General features: G+C 49.1%; 1 protein-coding gene across 5 annotated transcripts; it reads left to right on the top strand.

Annotated features, from left to right (window-relative positions):
* The first annotated feature begins 864 nt into the window (after window positions 1–864).
* Window positions 865–17,845, top strand: LOC100080411 (thyroxine-binding globulin). Of its 5 annotated transcripts, XM_029079674.2 has the most exons (6): window positions 865–886; window positions 6,759–7,406; window positions 10,160–10,430; window positions 13,250–13,397; window positions 15,282–15,382; window positions 17,731–17,811. In XM_029079674.2, the coding sequence occupies exons 2-5, from the start codon at window positions 6,773–6,775 to the stop codon at window positions 15,348–15,350; spliced, it is 1,122 nt and encodes a 373-aa protein (XP_028935507.1). In that variant the 5' UTR covers window positions 865–886; window positions 6,759–6,772; the 3' UTR covers window positions 15,351–15,382; window positions 17,731–17,811. The 5 variants fall into 5 exon arrangements, with proteins under 5 accessions (XP_028935507.1, XP_028935577.1, XP_028935401.1 ...); XM_029079744.2 differs by lacking the exon at window positions 15,282–15,382 and having other exon boundaries at window positions 17,731–17,845; XM_029079568.2 differs by lacking the exons at window positions 15,282–15,382; window positions 17,731–17,811 and adding an exon at window positions 14,672–14,926.
* The last annotated feature ends 1,123 nt before the right edge of the window (window positions 17,846–18,968 follow it).

Raw genomic sequence — 18,968 nt, 5'->3', positions numbered from 1 at the left:
ATGAAAATCTGATGGGGACCCAAACTGTCAGAGCCAAAGACCACAGCCCACCAGGAGTACTTCACAAAGTGGCACAAGACTCAGAGCGTATGGAGTGCAGCTCTATTTTGAGTGAGACCCCAAGCGAGCGGAATCACAGTCATATTTTTTGAGTTCTTACTGTGTGCAGAGCACTGTACTAAGTGGTTTGGAGAGCACAGTATAGCAGGCACATTCCCTACCCACAGCAAGCTTCCAGTCAAGAGGGAGTCAAATATGGCAGCAGATGAGGTAGGAGGCAGGTGCAACTGTACCCCTCAGAGGACGGTCTTGACACACATCCCTTATGGGAGGCATCGTGGAGCGCTCAGATGCCTTCTTGGCCATGTCTGTTCATGTTGCTCTAGCCCAGGCAGTGGCATCTTCAGGGATGAGGTAGGGAGGGTTGCTCGCTTCTGTCAGTGAGGGGAAATCATCTTTGTGCCTAGTCCATTTGTGTGAGTGGTATGGTATTGGTAATTGTGAGCAGTCAGAGGGGATGGATCATGTCTCCTGAGGATATCATGCTTCTCTGGGCACTTTAGTTTGGTGACAAACACCTGTTGGATGCTCCTCATAAAACAGGGATTTGATGTCTGATGCACTATGTGTATAACAGGCTCAGCACTGGTGACCCTCTGATTAATTTGGAATATTCCTTTCTGGCAACTTCTGCAGGTAAGGAAGGGAGACTTATCACTTTATTGCTTTTTGTTCTCTGCTTCTGCATCATCTCTGAAAATCCAGGTCTGGACTGATTTTGTTAATCTTTAACAAATAGTGCTCTTGTTTCACAATCCCATAACAGTATAAAGGATAAAGTGGAGAACTGAGCCAGTGAATTGAAGAGGCTTCTCTGGGATGTGCTGTGAGTAGTCCGGTTGGATGGAAAAATTATGAAAACTAATTTTTTTTCCTTCCTTGTAATCTGTCTGTCTTGGTCCCAGTTTCTGTCTGTCTCTCTTGCCTCGCGTGTATATTGTCCTCCCTGCTCTTGCCCTCTCTTTCGGTTGCTAGCATCTCTCACTTCCAAACTCAGTGCAAGTATTAGAGGATGGGATTTTTTCACTAATTGGCTGCCTTGAGACTTCCTTGGAAGAAAACCACATCTTCAGCGTCCTACTAACAAGTACCTAATGTGTGCGGAGCTCCAGATCGAGAGCTTCATTGTCCGTTTGCATGTTAGACATGGGACAGACGGTACCCGTAGATCCCTGATGTGAAAGAGGGCATTGCTGGCCCTTTGTGGTGGGTGGGGGCAGAAGGTGTCCCAATTTTTGGGTGGCAAATGTCTTTTTCTATGTAGTGGAGCTCTTCTTGGAAAACAGTCCAGAGTAAACAGGCCCTTGGTGTTCTCAGAGTCATCACTCCTATGGGTCTCACCATTCCAAGACAGTCCTGGCTAAATCCACATCCAGATCTCTTCAGCAGTCCCCTATTCAGTGCCATCATCTGATTCGCATGTGGCCAAGGTAAGAGTTTGACAAGAGGGCTCATAATGTGTGACGTCAGGAAGGGTTGTGAAATGTTCGGAACGGTTCCCTGACCCCCTGGGCCAGAAATCTGAAGGATCAATTCAGCCAAGTGGTGGTTGGTCTGGTAACTTCCTCAGGTCCTCTGCCTCTAGCCTGGTGGGATACTCCTGTGTAATGGACTGATCCAGGGTGGACCATTTTGTGGCCAGGAAGACCATCTGTGGGATTCCTGCTTCAAACTGATCCTCTTTTTTTGTTAGCTGTGGGAGTGTCCTGGGACCATCCGAGGTGGGGGATGCCCAGATCCCGGGATAAGCATTCTATGATGGTTGGCTCCTGGCCTGGAGATCTTCCACCATCTCCTTTCCTGGATGCAGGGGCTTGGGGCTGAATCCTTAAGATCTACTCCCAACAAAGCTACCTGAGGTTGTCTGGATAAGAGGACATGGCCCCCTCATTCCAGTAGGGTAGTTCACCTTGACCTTGCCTTACCTCTGACTGGAACTTCTGCTGTGTGACGGAGCCACTGGACACCCCAGCCAGTAGAGGCATCGGGCAGCCCTGTACTCCCTTCTTCCCAGTACCTGGATGGACATGGCAATTGACCTCAATCCTCCCTCGGTGACTTGTTGACCCAGTGAACTCAGAACCTCAATTTCACTTGCACTCAGTGCTATAAATCTGAACGTCCTGTTACCAGATGTGATCTTAAATAGATTAATCCCCTTTCCTGCACATGTGCACACCTACACACACATGCACACACACACACACACACACAGCTAACCAAATAAAATTATGCAAATGCCTTCCCGGGTCAGCAGGTGAATCCGGTGTTCAGCTACACCAACCCTTCGATTACATGCTCTGGCTTTGGTTTTGATGAATTTGGGAGATAATAATAATGTTGGTATTTGTTAAGCGCTTACTATGTGCAGAGCACTGTTCTAAGTGCTGGGGAAGATACAGGGTCATCAGGTTGTCCCATGTGAGGCTCACAGTTAATCCCCATTTTACAGATGAGGTAACTGAGGCACAGAGAAGTGAAGTGACTTGCCCGCAGTCACCCAGCTGACCAGTGGCAGATCTGGGATTTGAACCCATGACTTCTGACTCCCAAGCCCGTGCTCTTGCCACTTCCTCCTGTCATCAGGCACATTTGGTGCGGCCTGGAACAAGGGGTATCAGGTTGTCACCAGGCTCTCTGGGCAGTGCCTCCACGAGGCATCTCAGAAATGGATCTGTACCCCTCCGGTCAAATGCTTTTGGTTTCAAAACTGCCCGGTGAAAATGTTACAAGTGAAACTTGCAGAATTTGGGGATATTTTCTTCAATCTCCCATTGACAGAGACTATTTCCCTGGCATCTGGGCTGTGAAATGGATTTGTCAACATCATGTCCTGCAATTTTCATCACAATTTTTAGAAATCTGCTATTACCGATTCTCTTAAGCAAGTGGGGTTTCAATGTTTACATGCAAGATTTGCTCACATGACCTCACGGATCAACCTGTGGGGTCATGGAGAGATGGTCCCGGGGTAGCTCTGGGGTGAGGAGGGAGGTGGAATAGTTCTCCTTTCTGGGCTCTCTCCCTTCCTCCCCATATTCAAACTTTTTCGAGGCCCCTGCCGTCACCTTGGGTGTGGGGATCGTCATGGGTTCTGGTAGTTATCCCTTCCGGGACTCCATCTGCCACTGCTGTGTGACTCAGGGCCTTTCCCTCCCCTGCTCCTCAAACCCATTGCCACTGTCATTCTTGGTTGGAATGGTTGTCCTCTAGTCAAAAGCAGTAAAAAAAGAAGTGTATCACTGACGGAATGATCTACACCACTGAGGCATGCTCCTTCCTCTCAGACTGTGTCAACTTCAAGGTAATTTCCCAGGATCCCAGGCAGAATTGGATAACACCGGAAGAGAAGCAGTGATGAGCCTGGTGTCCTCGGGGGGGAAGAGGACTCAGTACACCTTTGCTCAGAAGGGTAGGAGATGCAATTCCAGGAGCTTCTCTATTGTCCTCGGTGGCCTGTCTAGCCGGGGACCTGTTGACTCAAAATGCAGAAGATGCCTGGCCCCGGTCTCTGCTAGTTTGAAATGGAGAAAATACTATATACCTTGTGCCGTGCCATGTGGGGCCTTGGTATCTCTGTCGAATGATGACCTGTCGGTCGGATGCTTGGCGTTCAATCCTAAACTCTGGAGAGTTCAACAGAGAGAAGGGGAGAACCTTTGCAGTGCTTTGGAGTTTGAGAGAGGATCCAGTCAAATTCTGTCTGGTTTGAGAAGTAGACACCGACTGGCTTTGTGGTGAAATCTGATCTGACAGCTAAAGTCTGGGCAACTTTTCTTTCTTAGCGGATGAAGCTTTTTGTCCAGCCTCAGGGATGACACCTGCCTCTCTCCTTTAGCCCTTTCTAGTCCTGCCTGCTATTTCCCCAAGGCTTCTTTTACTGAAAACAAAGCTGATGGAAAGTTCCTCTTTCTAGGGTAGCGTGGTCCTAACCAGCTGCCCATTTTGGGGTGGTGATGGTGGTATCTGAGTACCTGCTCAATACAATGCCCCAAATTCAAGGTTAAACCAAGAAATGGCATGTTTCTAGCTCGCAAGGGACTTGAATTCTAATGGGGGAGATATTTTAGTTACTAAATCACTCTGAGTCCTGGGGATAGGCATAGATATATTCAGATGTCTTGAGCCTGAAGATCAGGTTCCTTCAATTTTGGGGGCTGGGATCAACTTGGGGAAAGTTGGTCAGAATGGGTGGGACTATTGGAAGAGCTCTGAATCTGCTTTTCTTCATGGTATTTAAGTGCTTAGTATGTGTCAAACACACTTCTAAGTGCAGGGGTTAAGTTAAGGTCACACACAAGTTAAGGTCATACAGCAAGCAATTGACAGAACTGGGATTAGAACCCAGGTTCTCTGTCTCCCGGGCCTATCCTCTTTCCACTAGGTCACACTGCTTCTCTAATGCAGGGAGAACTGTGATTTGTCACTGCAGGGGATGGGGCTCTGAGGTGGGGGAGGTGTGAGATGGGGGGATAAAGGCAGGAGAGCTGAGTGTACAGCCTGTGCCCTCTTCCATAATAATAATAATTATGATACTTGTTAAGCACCTACTATATACCAAGCATTGTTCTAAGCACTGGGGTAGATACAAGTTAATCAGGTTGAACACAGTCCCTTTCCCACATGGAGCTCAGACTCTTAATCCCCATTTTAGAGATGAGGTAACTGAGGCCCAGTGAAGTAACTTGCCCAAGGTTACACAACAGATATATGGTGGAACCTGAATTAAAACCCAGGACTTTCTGACTCCCAGGCCCAGGCTCTAGCTACTAAGTCGGGGTGCTTCCTTCTGCAAGTCTGTCCCTCCCTTTTTTTTATGCCATGCTATTTCTCAACCTGCCCCTCGTACTCTTACAGAAGAAACTTCTCTCTCTTCCTCATCTCGTCCGCCTCTCTCACCTCAGCCCCTTGCTCATTTCCTTCTTGCTTAGCACCTCTTCCCCCTCTGGGGCCACCGGACCCCAATCTCCCTCTCTTGAGATCCTCGGGAGAACTGAAACCGTTCCTCTCACCACCCGGAAAGCCTTGTTGAGTTAATCTTTCCCTCCTGGAGCATGGCCTTCCGACTCCCAACTCGGCTCCAAGTCCATGTGCTCATGCCTGACCAACAGTGCCAATTCTATGTCTCAGCTCTCCAATGTTCTCCCAGGTGCTCTGGTGACACAACAAGGGTCGACCTCTCCACGGGCCCTGCACATCCAGGACCGTCAGCTGTTTTGGCCACACTCCTGGACGGGTCTCACCGCTGTCGTCTTCCGATGCGGAGGACGGATATATGGATCTGCAATAGGCCCACGATACATAGAATCAATCTCTTTCAATTTCCTCCCTGGAGACTCGAGCTCCCACCACAGGGACTTCTTTGCCATAAGATGGAAGCGAGATGTATGTAGTTGTCCTGCTTATCAATCATTGTATTGGTGTTTACTAAGTGCAGAACACTGTACTAAACGCTTGGAAGCATACCACAAAACAGAATTAGCAGATCTGATCCCTGCCCAAAATGAGCTTAAAGCCTAGAGAGGGCATCAGATAGTAATAAATGAATAATTTGTAATTTGTAATTTATAGCTATGTACATAATTTTGTGGGGCTGAAGATGGGGTGAATAACAAACGGCCAAAGGTCACAAAAAGTTCTGGGGAGGGTGAGCTTCTCTTATGGGTGTGTTTGTAAATGTAGAAGTCAACAGGTCCCAAAGCTCAGACCATGCTGGTTTTATTCAGAGCTTGTCAATACTGTTCGGCACTGTTCTCACCTGTGCTCCCTTACGATTGGGTAGTGGAAACAGTCTGAGAGAAGCTAAGATGAAGATTCACAAAGGTTCATTGTGAGCAGGGAATGTGTCTGTTATATTGTACTCTCCCAAGCCTTTAACGCAGTGTTCTGCATACAGTAAGTGCTCAATAAATACAGTTGCCTGGCAGAGTCAGCGACTGCCTTTCATTCAAATTCCGGCTCCTCGACCCTCAGAGTATGGGAAACATGGGGTCCGATCAACTTCATAAGATTGGCCAGACCGCCTCTCCCCAACTCCACGGCCCTCCTCAAGTCCTGCCTCCTCATAGAGGCCTTCCTTGATTAGTCCCTCATTTCTTCCATCCGCCCTCCCTTCTAAGTCGCCTGTGTGCTCAAGTGGTGTTGGTGGAGAGACAGGGTGAGCTGACGATCTGTTTCTTAAGCATATCTCCCCATAGTCTCCCTCAGTAATGAATTTGAAAATCTGTGTGGATGGAGACAGTGAGTACCTTTGAGCAATAACAATAATAATAATGGTATTTGTTAAGCACCTACTATATGCCAGGCACTTTTCTAAGCAGTGGGGTTGATACAAGAGAATCAGGTTGGACACAGTCCCTGTCCTCTATAGGGCTCAGGGCCTTTATCCCCATTTTGCAGATGAGGGAACTGAGGCACAGAGAAGTTAAGTGATTTGCCCAAGGTCACACAGCAGACAAGTGGTAGAGCCAGGATTAGAACCCATATCCTTCTGACTCCCAGGCCCATGCTTTATCCATCACACCAGTCCTATCGCCTCATCTATAGCATTCCCTCCCAGACCCCTTGTATGGTGTTTAGCTCATGGCAGGCACTCAGAAAATACCATCGATCAGTCGATGGACATTTAGCTAGGACAAAGTTCTGATTCCATCCCTAGCACAGAACCCCTGTGTGATTTATCCTCTTGTCTCTGACAGATTGAGTTCTGACCATGATGCCTCCCTCTTTCTTCCTGCTGTTCATGCTGGCAGCAGTTCGCACCGCCGTCAAATGTTACCCCAAACCCAGCGGCCCGGAAGAGGGAACCGCAGCCAGCTCTGTCAAGAGAAATGAGACGTTCTACGAGATGGCCACCACCAATGCCAACTTTGCCTTCAGTCTGTACCGGCGGCTGGTTGCGGAAACACCGGACAGGAACATCCTCTTCTCTCCAGTGAGCATCTCCACCTCCCTGGCTGCGCTGTCCCTGGGGGCCCAGTCTGCTTCACCGACCCGGGTCCTAGAGGGTCTCCACTTCAACCTCAGCCGGATCTCGGAGTGGGAGATACGCGAGGGCTTCCAGCGCATCGTCCACATACTCCACCTGCCGACTGAGCATTTGGAATTGAGGATGGGAAATGCCCTCTTTGTCGACGAGCGGCTGAGACCACTTGTCAAATCGGTCGATGGTGCCAGGGAGGCGTTCGCGCCCGAGACGTTCCCAACGGACTTCACCAATGCTTCGAAGGCGGTGAGGCAGATCGACAGTCTGGTCGGGAAGCAGACAGAGGGGAAAATCGTGGACCTGGTCAGAGATCTCGCTGCAGATACTTCTGCGGTTCTGGTGAGCTATCTTGTCTTTAAAGGTAAGGATCCAGGTATGGATGCCTCTTTGTAGTGGACCCTTTTGGGGCTATGTACATGATTTCACTATTGCCTTTCCTGCACTTTTGTTTGTGATGCCTTTTTTTTAATGGTATTTGTTAAGCACTAACCATGTGCCAGGCACTGTTCTAAGCACTGGACTAGATACAAGCTAATCAGGTTAGACACAGTCCCTATCCCACATGGGATTCCCAATCTTAATCCCCATTACACAGATGAGGTAACAGGCCCAGAGAAATGAAGCGACTTGCTCAAGGTCACACAAAGACAAGCAGTGGAGATGGAATTAGAACCCAGGTCCTTCTGACTACCAGGCCCGTGCTCCATCTACTGGGCCATGCTGCGTCTCCTGTTTTTGATCTCCATTCTCCAGTTTGGAGGTGCCAGCATCCATGAGGCAACCAATACGTTCCAGATACCAGTTGATGTGACGATCATCAGGTAGGCCACAGTCCCTGTTGGAGGAGAGGGTCATGGTTTTAGACTGGGGAGGAGTGATATCCTAAGTACACCTTTTTACCGAGGTGACCAATGAGAAGTTGTGGCCAGCTGCAGGTTGAGAGGCAGGGCCAAGACCGGGGTTTGGGTGCCTGAATCCTGGTAATCCCTCCCACCCTGCCCTGTCAAGACGGCCCAATGCAGAGAAGAGAAAGGGAATCTATGGAGCAGTGGAGAGAACACAGGCCTGGGAGTCAGAGGTAATGAGTTCTAATCCCAGCTCTGCCCCATGTCTGCTGCGTGACCTTGGGAAAATCACATCTCTTCTCTGTGCCTGTTATCTCATCTGTAAAATGGAGATTGAAATTGGGAGCCCCACATGGGTCAGGGACTGTGTCCAACATGATTTGCTTGTATCCATCCCAGCACTTAGTACAGTGCTTGACATAGCAAGTGCTTATCAAATACTACTATTATAATAGATTATTCTTATAATTATCATTGGTTTCCCACCGAATCGTGGAGCTGATCAGCAGGGGAGTGGAGCTGCAGGCAGGAAGTGTCTATTATATTGTTATATTGTACTCTCCCAAGTACTTAGGACAGTGCTCTGCACACAGGTCAAGTATGAAGTCACAAGGAGTGCCCATCTGTGGGCTGCCCCAGTACCTCAGACATGACTCTGATCAGTGTCTTGACTGAGCTAGAGACCAGACCAGGCAACAACCCCACACCCCCATGGATCCCTGGCACCAGGCGTGCCTGACAGTCACCACGATGCCAGCTCTATGGAGTGGAGTACTTAGGTGGTCCCACCGAGGGGTGATCCAGGCACAAGACACAGCGTGCTGACCCCTCCTGATCTAGTGGCAACTGAGAGAAGAATCTGTGAATATCTCTGTATCCCTAGAACAGCCCTGCTCTAGAGTTTCTGAGGCCCAGGAGAAGCAGCCCAGGGCTCTCCAAACCCATTTTTTCCTCCTCCTCTTGCTTTCTTTCTATCCTGGGGAATGGGGGAGAGAGAAAGAGAGAGCAATAAACAAAAAAGTCCATCACCCCATTAGACTTTGATCAATCCAAGGTATTTGAACTTCACTGACTGCAGGGACTCCAAAAAAGTGCTTACACTTCAGGAAACGTATCTACCAACTCTCGTATTGTATTCTCCCGAGTACTTAGTACAGTGCTCTGCACACCGTAAGGACTCAATAAATACAATTGGTAAATTCATTCATCTTTGAAATCTGTTTATTCTCAAGCATCTCACTCGGTGCTCTGATCACTGTAACTGCCTGATAGATGCTCCCCTGATGAGGGAGAGGCTTTGCTGTTTCTTTCGTGAGCCCCCTTAAGGCTGTAGGGATATAGGAGCCATCCAGAGGAGTTGTTAAAATCAAACTCCCCCATGAAGTGGGTTATCGTCTCTGGACCATGACTGCCTTGTCTGACCTGGGAATCGGGCCGGGTTTGCCACCCATAAGGGGGACAATGAAGTGATGGGGAGAGGTCAGCCTGCTTGGGATCAGGAAGGGATCGGAGTGGCTGGTTGATAGTTCCCTGGAGGGGACAGGTGGTTTGGTTGACTCGGGGAAGGCCGTTGAATGTCTGAGAGGTCGTGGGTTTCATCAGATTCCTTGTGGCTGGTTGGCATAGCGGATCGCCAGAAGATGCTTCCTCTTCACCCATCATTCATTCATTCATTCATTCAATAGTATTTATTGAGCACTTACTGTGTGCAGAGCACTGTACTAAGTGCTTGGAATGTACAATTCAGCAACAGATAGGGACATTCCCTACCCAATAATGGGCTCACAGTCTAAACGGGAGAGACAGACAGCAAAGCAAAACAGAACAAAACAAGACGACATCATCAAGATAAAAATAGAATCCTGGAGATATACACCTCTTTAACAAAATAAATAGGGTAATAATATATGCAAATAAGCACAGTGCAGAGGGGAGGCGAAGGGGGAAGAGCAGAGGGTGGGGGGGGGAGGGAAGGAGGAGCAGAGGGAAAGGGGGGCTCAATCTAGGAAGGCCTCCTAGAGGAGGTGAGCTCTCAGCATGAGGTTGGTGGTACCAGGGATACCTAGGAGTCATGGGGAGAGATGTTCCATCATGTTTACTGTATCCCACAGGGGACAAAAATCAGCTGCTTCAAGGAGGCAGAAGTGGTGTCCTTTGATGCATGTCCTCTCCGTATCTCGTGGCACACCTCCCCGAGGATGGGATGGAAGAGGCAACGGAGCTTCATTCCCGAGGTGTTCCCTGACTACTACTTTGCTCATATCCTCAGCCAGGTGGAAGGAACCTTTCGATCTAATCGAGACCAGGCCAGGGGACTTTCTCTTGGGAGAGAAGAAGACTGTAGCAGTCCCGATGATGTCCCGAGAGGCAGTTTACCATCGGCTCATCGACGAGGAGCTGGCCTGTACCGCCCTTCAGCTGGACTACAGCCAACGTGCCCTGGCACTTCTGGTTCTGCCAGAAGAGGGCCAGATGAAGCGGGTGGAGGAGGCTCTGTCGCCACGGACGTTGAGGAGGTGGAACAGATTGCTCCGTAAAGGGTAACCGCGCCCTGGGCATGGGGCAGGGTCCTGGATCATGGCCTAAATCCAATGGAGAAAGAAACATATCATGATGTCCCCATTTTCCATAGCAACTGCTCTTGCTTGGGTCGGGGGGTGGCGGGGACTGTGTATGTGTTTGTGTGTCTGTGTGTGTGTGAGTGAGAGAGAGAGAGAGAGAGAGAGAGAATCCAGGCACAAAAACAAGTACCGGCCCACAGGTATGGGACTAAATGAAAACCCAGGCAGTTTTTAGTTAGGGAAACAGCATGGCATAATGGATAGAGCACTGGTCTGCGAGTCAGAAGGTCATTTGTTCTAATCCCACCTCCACCACTTGTCTGCAGTGTGATCTTGGGCAAATGAGTTCATTTGTCTGTACCTCAGTGACTTCATCTGCAAAATGGGTATTGAAACCGTGAGCCCCACATAGGACAGGGACTGTGTCAACTTGATTTGCCCGTTTCTACCCCAGGGCTTATTACGGTGCCTGGCACAAAATAAGTGCTTAAATACCACTATTGTTATTTTTAATTGGTGTTTTGGGAGTGCATGATGTGGGTGCTGCAAGGAGATGCTGCCCGGATTATCTTTCTACAGAAATGTTCTGGACCTGTCACCCCGCCCCCATCTTCAAAAATCTCCATAGGTTGCCTATCAACCTCACTATCACACAAAAACCCCTAACTATTGGATTCAAAGCTCTCTATCACCTTGCCCCCTCTTACCTCACCTCCCTACTCTCCTACTACATCCATTCATTCATTCATTCAATAGTATTTATTGAGCGCTTACTATGTGCAGAGCACTGTACTAAGCACTTGGAATGAACAAGTCAGCAACAGACAGAGACAGTCCCTGCCATTTGACGGGCTTACAGTCTAATCGGGGGAGGCAGACAGACAAGAACAATGGCAATAAAAATGGCAACATCCCAGCCTACACACTCCCCTCCTCCGCGTGCTAACCTTCTCACTGTGCCTCATTCTCGCCTGTCCCACTGTCGACCCCTGACCCACATCCTACCCCTGTCCTGGAACACCATTCCCCTCTTCAAAGCCCTTGTTACAGCTCATCTTCTCCAAGAGGTCTTCCCAGACTAAGCCCCCTTATTCCTCAGCTCCCCCTCCCCTCTGCTTCACCCCGACTTGCTCCCTTTTCTTTAACCCTCCCCACCCCCGGCACAGCACTTGTGTATATATGCACATATCTATAATTGTAATTATATTAATGCCTGTTTACTTGTTTTAATGTGTCTATATCTATAATTCTATTTATAGTGATGCCTGTTTACTTGTTTTTGATGTCTGTCTCCCCCACTTCTAGACTGTAAGCCCGGTATGGGCAGGGCGTGGCTCAGTGGAAAGAGCATGGGCTTTGGAGTCAGGGCTCTTGAGTTTGAATCCCAGCTCTGCCACTTGTTGGCTGTGTGACTGTGGGCAAGTCATTTAACTTCTCTGTGCCTCAGTTCCCTCATCTGTAAAATGGGGATTAAGACTGTGAGCCCCACGTGGGACAACCTGATTCCCCTGTATCTACCCCAGCGCTTAGAACAGTGCTCGGCACATAGTAAGCGCTTAACAAATACCAACATTATTATTATTATTATTATTTATTGCCAAACTGTACTTTCCAAGTGCTTATTATTTAGTACAGTCCTCTGCACACAGTAAGCACTCAATAAATATGATTGAATGAATGAGATGCTTGTTTCTGGAGGAGGGTAGTCAGATAGGGAGGGAGAAGTTGTGCAATGGCTCCCCTGGCAGTTACCAAGTTAATTTTGGTATGGAATTTGGGGGAGCTCGTTATACATTTGACAGAACTAGAAGGTTGGGCTGAGAATTTGAATGTTTTTCCAGGGAGGTGATCATCCAGAACTTCCTAAATATACTGTAGTGGCAGATGTGGTCTGTGAGCCCCACGGGGGACAATCTGATTACCCTGTATCTACCCCAGCACTTAGAACAGTGCTCTGCACATAGTAAGCGCTTAACAAGCACCAACATTATTATGTGGTCAAATCTTCTGGCAGTGTCATTTGGTTTACGGTATTGGACAAGAGTAGAGCGCTCAAGAGGGTGGGACAGAAGCAGGCCGTGTAGCCCCTGCCCTCAAGGAGCTGATGTTTCAAAGGATTGCCCGACCCATATTCTAGGGTGGCATGTGAGCACTTGATTAACCGGGCCACACCTGACCTAGGGTCTGTGAAGTGGAGGACTATGCTGGGAAGGACCTCTTAAAAAGGGTCATTTCCTGCCACCACCCCCTTTGGTCAATTCAAACCCCCGGCAATGAATTCTCCTTCTCCAGGACACTTGGGACCTGCATTGTACAGAGAGCCAAAGGTAACATAGAAATGTGCTATATTGGCTAGCCTCACAGGGCCCACACACTCTGGAGGTGGATGTGTCGGTGGGACTTGGGGTTTGGGAGAGACCCAAGTTTTGAGAAAAGGGGCCAGGAAGGGGCACATGATCGCCAGGTTTAGCCATCTGTGCCTGAAGGAAAACCCTCTTGTGAGTGCTGAGGCTGTGTGCCACCTACCACACCTCGGACGGGGGAAATCTCTTGACTGCTCAGTTGAGGAGATCACTACCTCTAAAAGCATCACCTGTGTTTGAAAATGTTAAGATGGAATGTTGCTGGTACCTGTTTGCCGAAAGAGCAATTTCTAAAAAACTCATGTTTCCCCTGGATGGGTCCATTGTGCCAAGGCAGTGAGAGGCTGCCATGTCATCCTGGGGATCTCGTTTCCCAAGGAGTTGATCTGGGGTTTCCGCAGAACTGACACCTGACACGTTCTCTCTTGTCGACAGGATGGTGAGAGTTTTTGTCCCCAGGTTTTCCATCTCTGCCACCTATGAGTTAGAAGACTTCTTACGCAAAATGGGTTTCGGGGATGCTTTTGGTACCAAGGCAGATTTTCCAGAAATATCTGAGCAGTCGGACATAAAGCTCTCAAAAGTAAGTTGTGGATTCCCAACGATCTCTAGGTTGCAGCAGCTAGATGGCTTTGGTCCCAGAAGTTTTGAGCCACAAGACAAAAGACATCTGGACCCACGGATGTGGCCTATGTCATTCCTCCTCTCAGGACCCTCTCCATTCCCCTCCCCCCTTAGGACCCCCAATCCAACCCCACTGGGGCTCAGCAGCAACTGTATCTAACAGGCATATGTCTTCCTTGATCTATCACAAAGCACCACAGAGAAGCAACGTGCCTCAATGGAGGGAGCACAAGCTTAAGAATCAGAGGTCATGGGTTCTAATCCTGACTCCACCACCTGTCAGCTGTGTGGCTTTGGGCAAGTCACTTAACTTCTCGGTGCCTCAGTTACCTCATCTGTAAAATGGGGGGTTAAGACTGTGAGCCTCAGGTGGGACAACCTGATTACCTGTATCTACCCCAGTTCTTAGAACAGTGTTCAGCACATAGTAAATGCTTAATAAATACCAACAGTATTATTATTATTATTAACTTTGGGGCAAACAGATGTACAACAAACACTTTCTTTTGGTTTGTTGGGTATTTTGTTTTTTCTTAAATAATAATTGTTAAGCAACTACTGTGACAGGCACTGTACTAAGTGCTGGGATAGATACAAGGTAATCAGGTTGGGCCCAGTCCCTGTCTCACTTGGGGAATACAGTTTTAATCCCCATTTTACAGATGAGATAACTGAGGCACAGTGAAGTGAAATAAATTGCCTAAGGTCACACAGCAGACAAGTGGTGGAGCCGGGATTTGAACCCAGCTCCTTCTGACTCCCAGGTCTGTGCTCTATCCACTTGACTATGCAGTTTCTAGGCAGAGCAAGGATTAAAACCCAGATCCTCTAACTCCCAGGTCCATGCCCTTTCCATCAGGGCAGCAGCGTGGCTTAGAGGAAAGAGCACAGACTTGGGAATCAGAGGTCGTGGGTTCTAATCTCCACTCCGCCACTTATCAGCTGTGTGACTTTGGACAAATCACTTAACTTCTCTGTGCCTTAATTACCTCATCTGTAAAATGGGGATGAAGATCGTGAGCCCCACATAGGACAACCTGATTACCTTGTATCTACCTCAGTGCTTAGAACAGGGTTTGGCACATAGTAAGAACTTAACAAATATCATCATCATCATCATTATTATTACCAGACCATGCTGCTCCTCGTTTTGGGGAATTAGGGCAGGGGAATCCTCTTGGGTGTCGCCCGGTTGCTTCAGTCCAGACAGGTAACATGCCTTTTCTGTTTCAGGCGCTTCATGGGGCTGTGCTAGGTTTCACTGAGAAAGGCACAGAGGCTGGGGCCACCACAGGGCCAAGCTCTGGACTCCGTTCTGACCCCATCGGGGATGTGCCCTGCATGCGCTTTAATCGACCCTTCCTGTTTATGGTTTTGGAGAAGGACACCCGCAGCATCCTCTTCCTGGGAAAGATCACAAACCCCTCCGAAACCACCGCCCACCTTTCATTACCACACTTGAAATAAAGACAGTGGGCGTCCAGACATTATCGGTGTGGCCATCCTCGGGGGCATCTTGGTCGGTCTAATGGAGGGGAGCCGGGTTTTGGGCCAGCAGCCACCTTACTAGCTCTGGCAGATCTCACGATTGAGCTGCCTCGGGCGGCAACCTCGCCGACCGGGGTCATGGCGAGTCCAGGGGGCTCTGTAGAGCCCTCTGTTTTAGTCTATGATTCCCTCTCAGTTGGCTGCTCTTCAGGTCCCCGGAAAATTTCAAGTGGCCTGAGAGGGTGTTGATGGTGTGCTGGTTGCCCATGTCCCTGGGAACGGGTGGTGGTGGTGGGAAGGTTCCAAGCTGGGCATCTGTAGCTGGCTACTGATGATCACTACTTCTTGCCAGTAGACTTTCCCCAGGGAATGTATCGATAGATCGATCAACAGGAAGTGTTGTGACCCTATGGAGAGAGCATGAGGTCTCATCCCACTCCCACCACATGGCCTCGGGTGAGTTGCTCGACTTCTCTGGGCCTCGATTATCTCATCTGTCAGATGGGAACCGTGTTCCACATGAATGTCGCCTATCCAGCCTGGGGTTCAGCCCACAATAGGCACCTGACAGATCCCAGGGCATTAGTGACCTGGTTCTCTGAATGTGGCAGGTGCTCGAAAAATGGTGATCATCACTATGGTGATTGGTGTGAGGGCTATGGACTTGTTGGACACATTCCCTGCTCTCAAAGAGCTCATGGTCGAAAGGAGGCTCCTGAGAAGGTGAGGGAGGGAATGGACTTTTCTGCCAACTCTTATTTCCTCTGAGAGGGCGAGGATGTGGAATATCTCCCATGAGTGCAGAGGGGTTGGGGACAAGCTTCTGATTTGCTGGTGAGCAGTGTACCAGGAAGATGTTTTCCAAACCCAATTTGGGAGGTGGATCCAGGAAGCTTTTGGCAGAGGGGTCACTAGCAGAAGAGAGGATGAGTCACTCAGGACTAGAAGTGTTGGCATACCTCGGGTTCTGACCTGACCAAAGCTGAGTCTGTGTTGCAGTTTGGGGAGAAGGGGAGAGTGTCAAATCTCTGAGTCACCAGTGTGCCCGTGTTATCGATGACATAGAGTATTGCCCAGGGTAAGCCCTAGTAATGTCCAGATCTTGGCTCTCATTTTATCCTAGAATGAGAGAGTACCTCTTGTTACAGTGGATCCAGGTCTCAAAAGGTGCATGAGGCTACTCTGTGGGATTTCTTGAAAGGGACTGGAATTTCCCATCTGAACAGCCCCTGGTGAGGTCCCCAGGAATCTAAGGTGAAGGGATATGTCTGGATTTGGGAGGATGGAGCTATCTGGGTGTTGGTCCCAATTTTGGCACTTGATGGGTTTGAACTTCTAAAGCCCTGCTGCCATTCGACATGGATAAAAGTACGAGGACTAATCCCTTCACACCATCAACGGACTGATGGAGCACTTCTCCAAGGTACCTTATGCGCGATGACGCAAGACGATGGGCTCAGATGCCATCCACATCCTGCATGGGACATCCTGCATATGAGAGAGGATATGAGAGAGGATGCAAAGTGAATGTCTTATTTCATTGTATGGGGAGGAAGTGACACGTCTGTGGAGAGGTGACAGATGTGCTCGATAGTCGGGAGACCTGATCTCTGCCCTCGAGAAGGCAGCAATCTTATGGGGTAGATGGGCGCTTAAGTGAATTATGATCAGGCTAAGTGGTAGAGTTCTTGGATGGGTATGTGATCTCCATGAGAGGTGGAGGCGGAAGGAGACCCCAGCACTCAGGGTTGAGGACTCAAGCATCAGGGGGATGCAGATGGAAGGGGAAAAAGGATGGTGGGTGAAAGATTTAAAAATCACACCTCCTCCAGGAGGCCCTTCCCAAGTGGGAGCCTCTGAGGGTCATTGCTTACAGGGGACAGAGTGGAAGGGAAGGCCCACCCAATAGTGGTCAACAGTGAGCATGAGGAACAGCAGTAGGTTGGTACTGGAGTGGTGGAGTGTGTGGACTGGACCATGGAGGGAGAGAAGTGAGGGTGAGTGGTGGGGAGGAGGACCAGCCTTGTGGCCAAGGTCTCCCAGAGGTAGGGCTGGGGCACAGTATGGATGGGGGCGCTGAGCATGGGCCTGGGGATCAGGGTGGGCCTGGGGATCAGGGGACCTGGGTTCCAGTCCCTTCTCTGCTTGCCCACTGACTGACCCCAGGGTGGGTGACTTCTTCGGGCCTCATTTTCCTTATGTTTAAGCAGGATGGGGGATGGTAGATAGGCATCAGATAGGCCTGCAGATAAGCAGGGATGGGAAACCACATCTGAACCTATAATCCCTTCTCTGCCACAGCTCATTCCCAAGAGCTGATCTCCTGTCTCTATGAGTAGTTTCACATCTTCCTCATCTCCCACCCATCCTATTTATATATGGGAGGCACCTGGGTGGGGTCTCACTCATCCCAGACATTGCCTGTATATGACCAGGACCGTTATATCATGAGGATGCTCTCTGGGAGAATGTCTTCTCCTCTCCTTCTGGTCCCACTTCCCACCAAGCTTCAGACAGTCATCTTTTTGTACTTTGATGTGGAGTCAGGATGTCTTTCCTCAAAGTTCACATCCACCCCCCGGCAAAGGAAACTCTGGAAAACAGATTTTGCATAGAGTAAGACTCTGCAGATTCCTGCTTTTGTGGGGGAGAAAAAGCCCAATACCAGTGTCTCCTCCTTTTCCGGGAGCATCTCTGCCACATCTGCCCTGCTCTGGCTGGGGTCCGGATCTTCCACTTTGAAGAGGCTCCGTGAAGGACCATTGTAGAGAAGAAGAGCCACAATGGATTTGTCTCATCTGCAGGCTGAAAGGGGTTGAGGGTGCCCTCTGACTGGATTCGGGAGATGCCTTCTCTGCCAAAGGGAGTTCGAGAGGTTCCTGGACGATACAGAGGAGCTGTACAGAGCCGAAGATGTCACTGTGGATCTCCTGGAAGTTGAAGAAGCCGGGAAGCTGCTCGACACACAAGAAGGTCATAAAATGTACAGAGAGATCATTGAAATGGTGAAAGAGATGGACTTGGAGACCTTTGTTGTCCTTTTGAATTTAACAAAAATAAAACTGCACTTGGGAACATGGGCCTTTCCAATTCATTTCACCATATGACCAACAGAAATGGAAGCTCTCGTGAGGTTTGGTCACTGGGGCTTCAGGACTTTCTATGATTCACCCAGGGGAAGTGGATTCAAGGCCTTCCTTGCCTTGAAATCCACCAGATCTCTTGGGGCTGAATCCCACTGGAGAATAATAATAATAATAATAATAATAGTATTAAGTGCTTACTATATGCCAAGCACTGTCCTAAGTGTTAGGGTAGATACAAGGTAATCAGATTGTCCCTCATGGGGCTCATAATCTTAATCCCCGTTTTACAGATGAGGTAAGTGAGGCACAGAGAAGTTAAACAACTTGCCCAAAGTCACATAGCTGATAAGTGGTGGAGCCGAGATTAGAACCCACCACCTCTGACTCCTAAGTCAGTGCTCTTGCCACTAAGGCATCAGCTTGGGGACCATCTGTCTGGAGGTGCAATGGGAGAAGGATTATATTGTCAGCATGGCAGCTCTATCAGTAAAGCTCCAGTGAATGATTACCATGGGCGGACCACTGTCCTGAGTGCTTGGGTGAGTATAGTGCAGTAGGGTTGGTTGATGTGATCCCTGCCGACGAGGAGCTGACTGGCTAGAAGAGGAGATGGACAATGTAAAAGAAACAAAAACAAAAGAAAAACAGGTAGGGGAGATGGCAGGGAGATGCAGGTAGGTACCGTATTTCTGGGGGAGGGATGGATATCCAGCACTTGAAGATACGGATTCATGAATGTAGGTGGTGTGGAAGGGAGGGAGGAAGCATGGATGGGAGACATGGGGTCTCAGTTCATTCATTCAGTGTATTTATTGAGCACTTACTGTGCGCGAAGCACTGTATTAAGTGCTTGGGAAAGTACAGTACAACAATAAACAGTGAAATTCCCTGCCCCTAATAAACTTAAAGTCTACAGCCCACCTCTGTGATTTCCATCCCTTCCACACCTCCGCTCT

This window comes from Ornithorhynchus anatinus, chromosome 1 (assembly GCF_004115215.2).
Source record: "Ornithorhynchus anatinus isolate Pmale09 chromosome 1, mOrnAna1.pri.v4, whole genome shotgun sequence".
Lineage (NCBI taxonomy): Eukaryota > Metazoa > Chordata > Mammalia > Monotremata > Ornithorhynchidae > Ornithorhynchus > Ornithorhynchus anatinus.
The sequence above is the reverse complement of the archived record's forward strand: the minus strand, read 5'-3'. Positions and strand labels throughout refer to the sequence as shown.